The 13,155-nt window shown below is 43.3% G+C and overlaps 1 protein-coding gene and 1 long non-coding RNA gene across 9 annotated transcripts in view; both read left to right on the forward strand.

Annotated features, from left to right (window-relative positions):
* Positions 1 to 2,824, forward strand: part of ATXN7 (ataxin 7) — a 141,101-nt gene extending 138,277 nt beyond the window's left edge. For all 7 annotated transcript variants that reach the window (XM_042929896.1, XM_042929895.1, XM_042929897.1 and 4 more), the window contains one exon: positions 510 to 2,824. In XM_042929896.1, coding sequence (XP_042785830.1) covers positions 510 to 527 — 18 coding nt within the window. In that variant the 3' untranslated portion in view covers positions 528 to 2,824. The remainder of the gene's footprint in view (positions 1 to 509) is intronic.
* A 1,349-nt stretch (positions 2,825 to 4,173) lies between these two features.
* Positions 4,174 to 12,989, forward strand: LOC122214527. Of its 2 annotated transcripts, none has more exons than XR_006199930.1 (3): positions 4,174 to 4,992; positions 7,615 to 7,806; positions 11,346 to 12,989. It is a non-coding gene; the product is annotated as an uncharacterized LOC122214527 (long non-coding RNA). The 2 variants fall into 2 exon arrangements; XR_006199929.1 differs by lacking the exon at positions 4,174 to 4,992 and adding an exon at positions 5,488 to 5,663.
* Positions 12,990 to 13,155: the final 166 nt, after the last annotated feature.

Below are 13,155 nucleotides of genomic sequence, written 5' to 3' on the forward strand. Positions count from 1 at the left end.
GGAAGCCTGGCAGGTGGGGCCTGGCAGCTTCCCCTGAGCCCTTAGTGTGCTCACGGTTTCTGCAGCCAAGGGCTTACGGTGGGAGAGTGGGGATCTGAGTTCCCGCTCCCCGGGCAAGGGCACTGCGTTGGGTATGAGTTTGCACACCTGTGTGTGCTAGCCCACGTGACCTTGTTCAGTTCTCAGCCGACAACCTGGAATACCTTCAAGGAAATGAAATCAGTAGATAAAACCAAAAGGCAAACATGAGAGCCTTTTCTCTCAGCTAGAAACCTGGCCTGCATCTCTTCTAGACGATTTTCTAAAACTTAGTCTTCTAGAATGATTGTGCCCAAGGGTGATGAAGGCTTTTGAAAGCTCAGGCCCAGTTCTATAGCTGACTGCCCCTGACATCTGGAGATTTTAGTGGCGCGTGGCCTTTGGAATATTCGTGTTGAGCATCGGGGCAGTGCCGCGTACAGCTGCTTACTTACCTTTTCATTGTTTCCCCACCCCCTCTTCTTTGAAAGCCAAAGGCACGTCCCTGACAGCTGAACATGGCACGGGGAGGAATAATCTGGACACTTTTGACGACAAGTTACACCTCCACTCAGCACTATGGACTCCACGATGCCTTTGAGTCTGTTTTCCCAACCTCCTGTGGGCCTCGAGGGTAGAAATCTGCCGGGCTGTTGTTGTAACGAGGATTTCCCTGAAGCTATGTCAGTAGCAGTGAGTACTCGTAAAGGACACTGGATCAAGTTCAGCCACCGAAATTGCTTTTATCAGTGTTAAAGTGGTCTGGACTGCTTGCTACCAATCTGTGAGAAGTTTTTGCTTTGTTTTTTAACTTGCAGCACATCATGGAGCCGCTCTTTGAGTAGATTGGCTGGGGGAGAGCATGTCTTGGCAAAAGCATTACTGTAGACTTTCTCCTTTCCTCCTCTCCCCGTCCCAGGTGTTTTTCTTACACTGTCTTCTGTGGGTCCCTCTCCAGCAGTTAGGTACCCCAGCTGGAGATGCCTTCCGGAGGAGGGCAGAGCTGCCCCCTGCGCAGCCCTTCACAGAAGGGCTCGGTCGTTAGGTTCTTACAGCAACGCTCCAGGATTGGAATACGGACGTTAGCGTGAGGCACCGGGACAAAATAGCCTGTGTTTTCCCCCAGCCTTTTGCAGGTGATTTGGGATAGAAGCTGTCAAGAGTTTCTAACTTACAAACTGGTTTAAAGCCATTGATGCCCAGAAAGCGAGTATATGACATTTTAGAGGCTTACTTTTCATGGTACAAAAGCAATTCTATGTGATTTTTTTTTAAGAAAATGCAAATGCAAACTAGTTTTGATAATGGAAAGCCAAATTTTGGTTGGGGAAGGGGGGGGGTGGATGAAATCACTATGGGGGGAATGTTTTTCCAAGATTTCCAAAGAGATGGAATTTTTTATCCTTCAAGTTTTCATGTTAAACAGTATGGTAGATTGGGCTGGCTGTCCTGCTCAGTCTCCCATTTTTAAAAAATTGCCTTTGTAAAGTGAAATTATTAGGATGCAGCAGAAACTGTCATTCACTAAGTCATTAATATACTTAATGTTTCCAGGGCACTCTGTGCATTACCCTCAGTCTCTGTGGATACTGTCCTGGGACTCTGTAAATTTCTGTGTCGAGTGCTCCCCATATTGTGTGTGTATCTGCACTCCCCTTCCTGTCCACGTGTTCATTTGGATGCCAGTGGGTGGGGAGCAGGCACCCAGGGAGGGGAGTAGGCAGAGGTGTACGTGTGCCCATGCACAGATGCTGTGACGCATATAATAGTGTCTCCCCGACAGACCCTCCTTTCTGGGGATTAATGCCAGCCATCTTCCTGAGAGAGATTTGGAGACCTTCGTGGTTATTCGTTTATTTTTTTTGAATACCCCATCCCAAAAGACAGAGCTTAATATGTTAAAACGTCATTGCTTAAGAAGGTATCATTGAATTTGGGGGATGAGCTGGGGCATTTTAACTGGTGATTCCACTCTCACAGCTCCTGAAACAATAAATAACCCAGGCACTTGTACTTAGAAGAACACACAAAGTTGCCGAACACCACAGGGTAAATTTCCCAAGGCTCTGATCATTGTTCTGGGCAGAGCCTGGACAGAGCAAATCAATGCATCCTTTTTTTCCCTACAGTTTTTGGGTTACAAACTTCAGTTTCAGGGAATTTCAAGTCAACAACACGTAGAATGAATAAATACTTGGTTACCAGCCTAATAATGTGAATTGCTACAGAATTACTCTTATTATGTAAGACAACAAAAACTTTATGCAGATACTTTAGCTATAAATTGATGTAAACTATTGATTTTTTTTTTTAAAGGAAAGGGAGAGGAGTATCTTGTTCACTTATTATGCAATCAGTAAATATTTTTTAAAAATGATACTATAGGAGAGCTTATTAAGGAGAGTGCGTGGATGGGCCAGTTTGGTGCAGTTAGGAGAAATCAGTCTGGTTGTTCCGTCCCAGTGGAGGGAGAGAACGGAGGTAAGGGGGAATCAAAACGTCTTTAGTTGATTCCTGGGTAACAAGTGCAATGGGGTATGGGTAGAATTTATTTTCAGAGCCAAGGGGACTTGATGGATATAAATAAAGTTGCTTTTAGCAATGGAATTTATAGACAGATCATGTTGTTCCGAAAGATGTGAATAGGACCCATGATAGCAAGTTGATTCAGAATTATGTAGATATTTAGATAAGCGAGTGTTGATCATTTGATTTCTTAGACTGAGGTTTTAATTGAATTTCATTATGTCTCCCGGTAGTACACAGATGATCGGGATTAGGAAATTAGCCATTTTGGATTCTGCCTGCCACAAACAGACCTATTCTAAACAGTGCTATTAAATTTTAGACTGTTCAAATATTTTATTTTCTCCTACAACTACTTTTTATTATAATGAACAATTAAGACCATTTAAAACACGGGAGTACAAGTATTTTTTTGAATTAAATTAACTTGGAAAAACCAAATTTGCAGTGGTTGGGTTGTTTCTAGACAGACTTTGGTATCAATTTAAAACCAAGATAATTTTTATATTCTTTCCAATAGAATTTCATGACAACTCCTGCAGTTTTCTTAACCTACAAAAAAAAAAAAAAATGTGCTGCAATGATGAACAAAGAATTCTACAAAACCTACTTTTGTATCTTTATTTTGGAATTTCTTGTTCTATTATAAATATGGAAGTATCCCTATTTCAGAAGACATATTTTGTTAAAAATGAATTGTACATATTTAAATATGTATTTTTGCACAGGTCTTTTTTTCTGATATCCTGTTTTGGTACAATTGAGATCATCTAGTATTTATTTATTAATTAATAAAAGTAAATACCTTTTTATAATTTGAAGTGGTTCACTGCCAAGCCAATAGTTCTAGAACCTGCCTCCTTTACAGTTTAAGGGATGCCTCTGTTCTGTGAAAGTCTTGTTGTCCCTTTTCATGTCTCGGGAGTGGATTCGTACAGACGAAGTGGGCATTGCTTCTCTCTAGTTGCCTGATTTCCCGATAGACTACATGTAACTAAGTGACACACTGCTTTTCTTTCGTTAGTGTTTTGTGTGTGTGTGTGCGTGTGCGTGCGTGCGTGCCTGTGTGTGTGTATGTGTACGCTCTGAGCACATGTGTGTTAGTCTGTGATGTGGTTTCAAACTAACGGAAAAAGTGCCTGAACCTAGTTTTAAGCTTCGACAGATTCTTTAAAAAGACTTGAATGTTCAGTTGAAACCTTTGGAGTTTGCTTTTTCCACCTAAATATTGTTTCTAAAATTTTAGGGGAGGGGTTGAAAACCACCGATGCTGGTAATTTTATAAGGTATTTTAAAATTAAGGCCTTTTGGTTCACAGTAATTCAACTGGTGACGTATTGCCCGGTGGCAGCAAGGGTTACAAATCTGTTTTGTCAGCCAGCAACTTAGATGATATATCTGTTTTGTTATTCACTCATGAAATACAGAGTTTAAAATAGAATATTTAAAATATTTTCTATTCCAAAAATATAATACAAAGTACCTCTGAAAACATTGCAAAATGTATAATTTGAAAAATGTAACTTATAAAGGCAGCTGTCTTCCTGCGAGAGTTCTGTTGCCAAGGAATTTCTTACTGTCTCATTATGTCCGGGGTGGGGAAGGGGGGGTGGGAGGGTGGGGGGCTTTGGAAATGATTGTGAAAAGTTTCATTGTTTAACAGAAAATAATCATTTTTACATTTTGTGCAAAACATTTTACATTTTCAGATCATTTAAATGAGCACTACATACTGTCAGTGTGAATGTAGGGCCTTGAAAAGCATTTTGCTGTTTTTTTTGAGCTTGGTTATAAAAGCAATCTCCTGTGTTGAAATGTGTGAATAGTGTGATAATTTGTACACATAATCAAGAGCATCTCAGCTGGACTTCGTGTTGGCTGCTGTATAGAAACATGAACAAATGTCAAGGGATAGAAAATTACTTTGGATATTTAAAAGAGAAGAAATATATAGTCTATTTGTTTTGTAACAAGTTTCTGTAAATAAAATAATTTATACTATTTATAAGAAAAGGTTGTGCTTTGCTTTATGAGAAATTAGTTTGTGGAACAAACATGTTACTAAATGGGCAATAAAATTAGGACTTCTCAATAAATAAGGCTGGCTGCATGAAATATTTTACATGTTTCTGCCTCGTGATCCTAAACCCCTTTCAATCCCGTCTGACTTGCATTCATTTTTGGCATCAGACCCCCTTGTGAAGCACCTATGTTTACCTTCCCTTCTGTATAAGCTGAGTACTTGTGAGGGCTGAGGATGTTTCATTCTTGGGCACAAAGCTTTGCTTCGGAGCAATTGATGACTGGGTAAACTGTGAACACTACTGCATTCTTGCCCTGCAGGTTTGTCAACAAAGGAAAGTCGATAGATTGGGAAACTCGTTCTCTTTGTGCTTGCTTTTGTGTAAATGTGATGGCGTGTGGCCGGTTTTCCGTTTGTATCCTGAGGTAAGTTTTGTATCCATGGCTAGTCCGATCTCTTCCTTGCTTTTACGTACTTCTTCCTTCACCGGCAGTGCAGGTACATTTTGGTATTATTCAGCGCACAACATAAACTTTTTGTCTCTAGAAATTGGACAAGTTTGACAATTTACAAATCATTCTAAAAAATTAAAAATTATTTTTGTTGCTTAAGGTAACAAAGGAAGCAACTGATTTGTGTGTTGAAGAAAATGTCCAGATACTAAATGGAGTGAGGGTAGTTTCAACCCCCACCACACCATGGACTTCCCATTCCCTCCTTAGATCAACCAACTCCTAAATCATCCCTAAGAAGCTCCTTTTGCCTTGGGCGTCCTTCTTCAACTTTCTGGGAGGAGGTTCACTCAATTTTTTTTTTTTTTTTTTTAAGTTTATTCACTTCGGGGAGTGGGAGGAGGATCTCAAGGAGGCTCTGCGAGGTCAGTGCAGAACCCGACGCAGGGCTCGAATTGGTGAACCACAAGATTATGACCCGAGCTGAAATCAAGAGTCGGACACTTAACCAACTGAGCCAGCCAGGTGTCCTGGTTCACTCAATTTCTTAACGCTTTTTTACTTCCCTTCCCTTGCAGGTAACCTGGCCGTGAATAGCAGGTGATGCTCCCAATGCAAGGAAGGGGGGTTGGCAGGAAGGCAGGGTAAGGTCATTCTCGGCAGAGGGAGCAAACTGGGCAAGCATAGGTGGGAAGAAATGTGGAAGAGAGATCCATTCTAGGTGAAGCTTCTGGAAAGGAGGGGCTGAAGGGTTGCAGAAGTCGGTACCACATTGTCAAGGACCTTAAATGTCATGGGGCCTTCATTCTCAGGGACATACCGTTTAACCAAATGTAGCTGTCAGCGCCCCGAGATTGTCAGGGCCCAGAGCCGGTGTGGTGCAAGTGCCAAAAGTCAAAGCCATTTCGATCTTTGCTGAAAATCCCTTTTTCTTGCACTTCCCTCTCTTTTGCCTTACACACCACCTCCTTTACACGTCTCTGCCTTGTCTCCTCCTCTCTGCCTCTGCCTATATATATATATATATATATATATATATATATATATATATATATATATATATATATAAAATTTATTGGCAAATTGGTTTCCATACAACACCCAGTGCTCATCCCAACAGGTGCCCTCCTCAATGCCCGTCACCCACTTTTCCCTCTCCCTGACCCCCATCAACCCTCAGATTGTTCTCAGTGTTTAAGAGTCTCTTATGGTTTGGCTCCCTCCCTCTCTGTTATTTTGTTTTCCCCCTTCCCCTCCCCCATGGCCTTCTGTTAAGTTTCTCAGGATTCACATGTGAGTGAAAACATACGGCATCTGTCTTTCTCTGTATGACTTATTTCACTTGGCATAATACTCTCCAGTTCCATCCACGTTGCTACAAAAGGCCATATTTCATTCCTTCTCATTGCCAAGTAGTATTCCATTGGGTATATAAACCACAATTCCTTTATCCATTCATCCATTGATGGACATTTAGGCTCTTTACATAATTTGACTGTTGTTGAAAGTGCTGTTATAAACATTGGGGTACATGTGCCCCTGTGCGTCAGCACTCCTGTGTCCCTTGGATAAATTCCTAGCAGTGCTATTGCTGGGTCATAGGGTAGATCTATTTTTAATGTTTTGAGGAACCTCCACCCCGTTTTCCAGAGCGGCTGCACCAGTTTGCATTCCCACCAACAGTGCAAGAGGGTTCCCGTTTCTCCACATCCTCGCCAGCGTCTATCATCTCCTGATTTGTTCATTTTGGCCACTCTGACTGGCGTGAGGTGATATCTGAGTGTGGTTTTGACTTGTATTTCCCTGATGAGGAGCAACTTTGAGTCTCTTTTCATGTGCCTCTTGGCCATCTGGATGTCTTCTTTGGGCCCCCCTCCTCATCCTAATCAAAGAATTCTCCTTTCAGCCAAACCTACAGTCTTCCCCACCTTACCCCACTGGCTACTCTGTCAGTCCTTTCCTTCAAGAAAGAAACTCTTGCTTCCGTTGCTAATGGGAGTTCTTTAAACTTGTCTTTCACCTTAGAAGGCTGTGATTTTTTTCTCAGATGGTAAATGAGGTCACGGGAGTATATGAGTTTACCTAAGAAAAATAGGCAGCTATTAGATTTGGCTCATTATTATATTAAAATAATGCCCATCTAGGGGCACCTGGGTGGCTCAGTCGGTTAAGCGTCCGACTTTGGCTCAGGTCATGATCTCGCGGTCCGTGAGTTCAAGCCCCGCGTTGGGCTCTGTGCTGACAGCTCAGAGCCTGGAGCCTCTTTCAGATTCTGTGTCTCCCTCTCTCTCTGACCCTCCCCGTTCATGCTCTGTCTCTCTCTGTCTCAAAAATAAATAAACGTTAAAAAAAAAAAAATTAAAAAAAATAATGCCCACCTAGTTGAATGCCTGAAATGCCCATCAAAGCATGTTGCAAACAGTATCACTCACAAAGCCTCTCTAGAGTAGGAATTTTGATCCTGTTCATATGGATGTGAAACATCTACGAAGTTAAGTGTCTTGCCTACGGTTCCACAACTCCTGGTGACGTCGCCAGGCTGTGAATTCAGGCCTATCAGATTGTGGGTTCTTAATCTTTTTCTTTCTTTCACAGATTACAAGAATCGCATGAAAGGAGTTATGGATTCTCTCTGCCAGAGGCACAGACGCATCGCATTTTATGTTCCACTTCCAGAACTTCACAAACCTGAAGGCCGTCCTCCACAGCCCAGGGATAGAAGAAAGCCCACGATGAAACTTGGGAGAAAGAGTGTATTTTGGTGAAGACAGATCGGTAAAGAGTGAAGTAAGCAGCTCAGGGAAGGCAGGGGATGAGGTGGAAATGGTTTCGTTAGAAGTTTAGACAGACAGTTGACACCCCATCGTCATTAACCCCTTTGTCATTAACAACCCCGTAGTCAACCCACTCAGGTAAGGTTTGCATTTCCTCCTCCCTCTTTCTCCAGGATAATTGGAACAACAGGTACTGGTTGAGTGGAAAAGGTAGAACTTGAGCAGGGCGCTCAAGCAGGGAGCAAGGAATTTAAGGCCTGTGAGTGAGGGTCTGGCTCAGTCCATGATGATGGGCTTGATTGGGTATTCAAGGGATAGAACCGGAACCGTATTTGTAATCACCCTCCCGGTAAAGTCTCCTGATCCCCCTTCCAAGTAACTTGTCTGTGATGAGACAAGTTAAGTGATTTGTTCAAAGTCACAAAGCCAAGTCCACGTTTAATTTAGTGTGGCCGTTAACGGAAGAGGGGCTAACCAAAGCGGATCCGGATTAAAGAGTTAGGAGGGTGGCACAGCACCTTAAGGACAGGTCAGGGAACAGACGGGTCAGATGGTAGGGTCAGAGTCGAATAGCAGGTTTCGGTTTTAACAACAGAGCTGTTCAGAGGTGCTTGTGATTCCTGCGTCCTGGGAGAGAGAGACTATGGCAGAGGACAGAAGTGGCAGGGGAGAGAGCCCTGGAGGAACCGTGAGGCGAGGCTCTCACTGCATAGGTTGCCAGTTTCAAAGTCGTCAGGGTTGAGAGGAAGACAGAGCCAGCTGCTCGGTCTGGCGTAAATAGGCTGGAGAGCTTGGAGGTCTAAAGGCAGTGAGCACAAGTGAGTCGGTGGCATTGTAGGTGGTGAACAGCTTCAAAGAGAAGCCATTTTGAATGAGGGTGGAAATCCTAGGGCCAGGAGAGAGCAACAGTCTAGCAAACAGTGGGCTGCGTGTTGGCCCCAAGTTCTGCGGTATATATGAGGGAACAGCCCTTAACAGAGGACTTCAAGAGAAGCAGAGTCCTCAGAAACCAAACGCAGAGTTTTATCAGCCTCGATGTTACACTAATTGCAGAGACCCTGGAAAAGCGGGCCTCTGGTGAACTCTTAAGGGGGTTGGCAAAGTTGCCAGGATGCCACGTAGTGGCAGTCCTGACGACGTGGTCACTTCCCTGAGGCGGTCTCAGGATTTAGAACTGCTGGACCGAGACTGATCACGGAGTGGCCCATTGCCCGCCCTTGACTTTTCACATGCAGTGTGTACTGGGAGGTTTATGGCAGAGCTTTCTGAGTGACAGGAGGTAATCCTCCCCCTTGACCGTGTACTTCCAGGTTACAGTGAGCTGGACCAAACTTCTACAATTCTTGGTATCCTTTGTAGGTCTTCAGAAACACAGTAATGCAAACCCGTGTTCTGTCTGTGCCTTTGGAACCCAGGCTAGTGGTTATCTAAGCTTTTCATGTTTTCCAAATAGGGATTTAACTTCATTCCCCCATGGCCATTGTGGAGGTGGTGGGTCTCCTACAACTTATAGTTTGTACAGCATGAGGAATGTGAGAGATTACCTTATCCCCCTCTCCCCCCGACCCCCATCATGGAGGAAGCTAATATTTCAAGCATCAGCCATTAATCCTCTTTAAAAGATAGGTTGGTGTCACCTGGGTCGCTCAGTTGTGGCTCAGTCGGTTAAGCATCCGACTTCGGCTCAGGTCATGATCTCATGGTTCGTGAGTTCGAGCCCCACATTGGGCTCGGTGCTGGCAACTCCGAGCCTGGAGCGTGCTTCGGATTCTGTGTCTCCCTCTCTATCTCTGTCCCTCCCCCACTCGCGCTCTGTCTCTCTCTCTCTCAAACATTAAAAAAAAATTTTTGAGAGCTCGGTTAAAAACAGCACCAAGGATTAATTGAAAATTATACAGTTGGTTTGCTAATGATCAGTAACCTGATCCGTTAATGCTTGGTCAGGTTATTAAAGACTAAATGCGTTCAATCATAAAGTGTGTACAGTATGGTGGGGGGGAGGGTAATGCAGGAAAAACAAATTCACATGCCACCAGGGCCGGCAAGCAGAAGGCAACAGGGAAGGCCAAGTGAACCAGGCCATGATGGAGAGTATGTGCTAACCATTTAGCTTGACTGGCAATATGAGACTGGAGTTAGCCTAATGTGTCCATTCTTCCAGAGAAGCTAGATAGGTGATTTCTGAATTATGTTTTCAATTTTTAGATGGTGACCATAAATTATTATTTTTTCTTGAAAACTTGGGGGTGGGGGGGGGACAGCGGTAGCATCGCAGTTTGTAGGTGACCAGTATGCAAGTTTGTATCATCAGGAGGCATCTTTTGCCATCCTGATTGGCTTTGGTGTTTTTGAACTTTTTGATCCCCACCTGTGGGAAACATGAACTTGGACCTAAAATTTCCTCGGCAAGCTTTTTATCAGATTTAAAATACTCTGTCAATAAAGCAGACACTAGCAATCCACAGTCCTATTTGGTAACAGACGGAAGTGTGTTAAAAACATAAGTTTCGGGGCGCCTGGGTGGCTCAGTCTCTGTTAAGCGTCTGACTTCAGCTCGGGTCATGATCTCACGGTTCAAGAGTTCGAGCCCCACTTTGGGCTCTGTGCTGACAGCTCAGAGCCTGGAGCCTGCTTTGGATTCTATGTCTCCTCCTTTCTCTCTGCCCCTCCCCCGCTCACACTGTCTTTCTCAAAAGTGAATAAATGTTAAAAAAACATGTTTGGTGAGATCAAATACAAAAATCTCGCCAACTGTCTATCCTACAAAAGTTGGCTGAGGTACCTCAATTTATTCATCTTACATGATAACTTTCTACTAAACACTCAGATTACTGAGAAATGCATTTTAGTAAGTTGCTGTTGTGTTTAGTGCTGTAGTGGTGTTTTCACGTAGATGAGCCACATAAGCCTGATTTCTCCTGCACTTTACAAATGAGGGGGAATAGGCTAGGAGAGATGAAGGAGGTTATTTCTCCCAACATCAGGTGGCCAGTGTGAGGGCAGCTGGGACCAGAATTGGCGTTTTCTAGCTTTAGTGTCAGTCCTGTTTCTCCCACAGCCTATGGCCTCTTAGAAAGAGACGGGTTGGATGCCAACTTTATTTTCACCTCCAGATTACTTTGAGGTATAATAGTATTTATTCCACTGGGATTTGTAATTACATAGAATAACTTGTGAACATTATGTAACAAAGGGTCCAATTTTCTATTAAAAACTACACATACAGGGGATTAGAAATGGAGAGCATCAAAATGGTGACCGGAGCTGCCTCTCTAGGGTGTGGAATGACAAGGCAATCTGCTTTAGTATCTCCTTTTTTTTTTTTCAAGTTTATTTTGAGAGAGAGCACGTGTGCATGAGTGGGGGAGAAACAGAGAGGGAGAGAGGATTCCAAGCAGACTTCGTGCTATCAGCTCAGAGCCCAGGTCGGGGTTGGAACCCACCAACTGCAAGATCATGACCTGAGCTGAAATCAAGAGTCGGCAGACACAACCAAGCCACCCAGGAAGGTGCCCCCCCGCCCCACCTTGGTATCTTGAATTTTTTTTGCAGTGAGCATATATTACCTTTTAGAAAAAGGAAAAAATGGACTCTTCACCTCAAAACTGTATTGTTTCCTTCATCTGTAAGGTAAGGTATTCTACTAGACAGTTATCAGCTACTAGAGTTGTGACTCTCCCTATCCTGAACTAGATGGCATGTTTCTTTTAGCTTAGCTTGTAAGTCATCCTCACCTCATTTTATGCAGTTGGGCTAAAATAGTGAAAAAATAAAAAATAAAATCAAGTACATTGAAACCAAGTGGGGAAAAAGAAAAGTGTTTTGGGAACTCCCTCTCTAGACCAGGGGTAAGTCTAAGCCTTGAATGAAAAGCCAGAACCACTCTGTGATCACGTCAGGCATGGCGATCTTAGAGGTGGGAGCGGAGGAAAAGGGCTATTTTAAGAAACTGACATTTCAATCCTTTTTTTTTTTTTCCTTTAGCGTGCACTGCAGTGAGTCAGTTTGCTATGAACAGAATTCTCTTTAAATGGACACAAGGAACACAGTAAGTTCTCAGTGGGCTACAAGATGTTGGATTTCACAAATTGCCTGGATTTTCAGGATCCTGGGTTAAGAGTACAGTACTTCTATTCACGTTTTCTTCAAGAAATTATAGTGATCATTAAGGTTTTGTAAGTAAGCGTTTTTGGGAATCCGTTAAGTGGATATTCTCAAATGCGTGAGGCGTGTCCAGCAATTTACTAGCCTGCCACCCACCATACAGCGCCTGCAGGAAGTAGACTTCTGTCGGAGCACAGCTCTGGTCACGTCACCGGCCCCCTTTATTATCTGTAGTTTCCTTGCACGTTTATCATGAATGTTGATTTGTGTCAGTTACCATCAATTGAGATGTTTTCTCCTCTGTCACTGAATCATTCTGATCACAAAACACCACCGTGCAAACTAAAAAAGCATACTTCTCTCCCCGTTTACAGTAAAATGCTACTTCAACTCAAACGGCTGTTGTCAAACTCAGAATTTAAAAAAGCTTCAGATCAACCCAGACTCACTCTCTCCCCACATTTCTCATCTTTCAGCAAATTCGGCTCCCGCTATGGACCGTGACACTTAGAAGGTTAAGTCAAATGGGGTCATTCGCTGCTTAAAACCTCCAGTGACTTTCCATCTTTCTCCTAGATATTTGCAGGTTCTTCCTCTTTCTTTAAATGTCACCTTAGAGGCCTTCTGTGACACCCCCTAGGAGAGCTCTTCACGCCCTAATTCACGGTCTCGTTTATCTGGTTTTAGATTTCGTTTTCATCGGGTTTTAGATTTCGTTTTTCCTAGCACTTCTCCCCATCTGACTCACAGGGTTTATAGTCTAATTAAGAAAAAAAAATAGAACATCTTTGTTTTCCTTACTGTGGTGGTTTGTTGGGGGAAAAACAGATCCCATTGCCAATATCGACATAGGTTGTTGGGTTTTTTTGATCAGTGTTCGATGAGAGTGGTATATTCTGGACTCGAGGGTTAGGCAGTTACTCCTTTGGAGGAGACTACCATGTCTTCTGTGAGGGAAAGCTTGAGATGCATTTATCTGCTGTCTTTGGTGTACTACATGGGACACGCGGTGTTTACTTATGGACCATATGGAATGTATTCTTATTTTGATAGAGATGACTCCCAAGCAGCCCGTGCAGAGCCCAATGCTGGGGCTCGACTTGACAAAACCGCAAGATCATGACCTGAGCCGAAACCAAGAGTCGGTTGGTTAACCAACCGAGCCACCCAGGCGTCCCAAGTATGTACTCTTCTTCTAAAATTCAGGAGACTTTTGTATAAAGCTCAGATTTGAACTCCAGCTCTATCGTCTCTGATT

The sequence above is a fragment of the Panthera leo genome, chromosome A2, assembly GCF_018350215.1.
Source record: "Panthera leo isolate Ple1 chromosome A2, P.leo_Ple1_pat1.1, whole genome shotgun sequence".
In the NCBI taxonomy this organism is placed as follows: Eukaryota; Metazoa; Chordata; class Mammalia; order Carnivora; family Felidae; genus Panthera; species Panthera leo.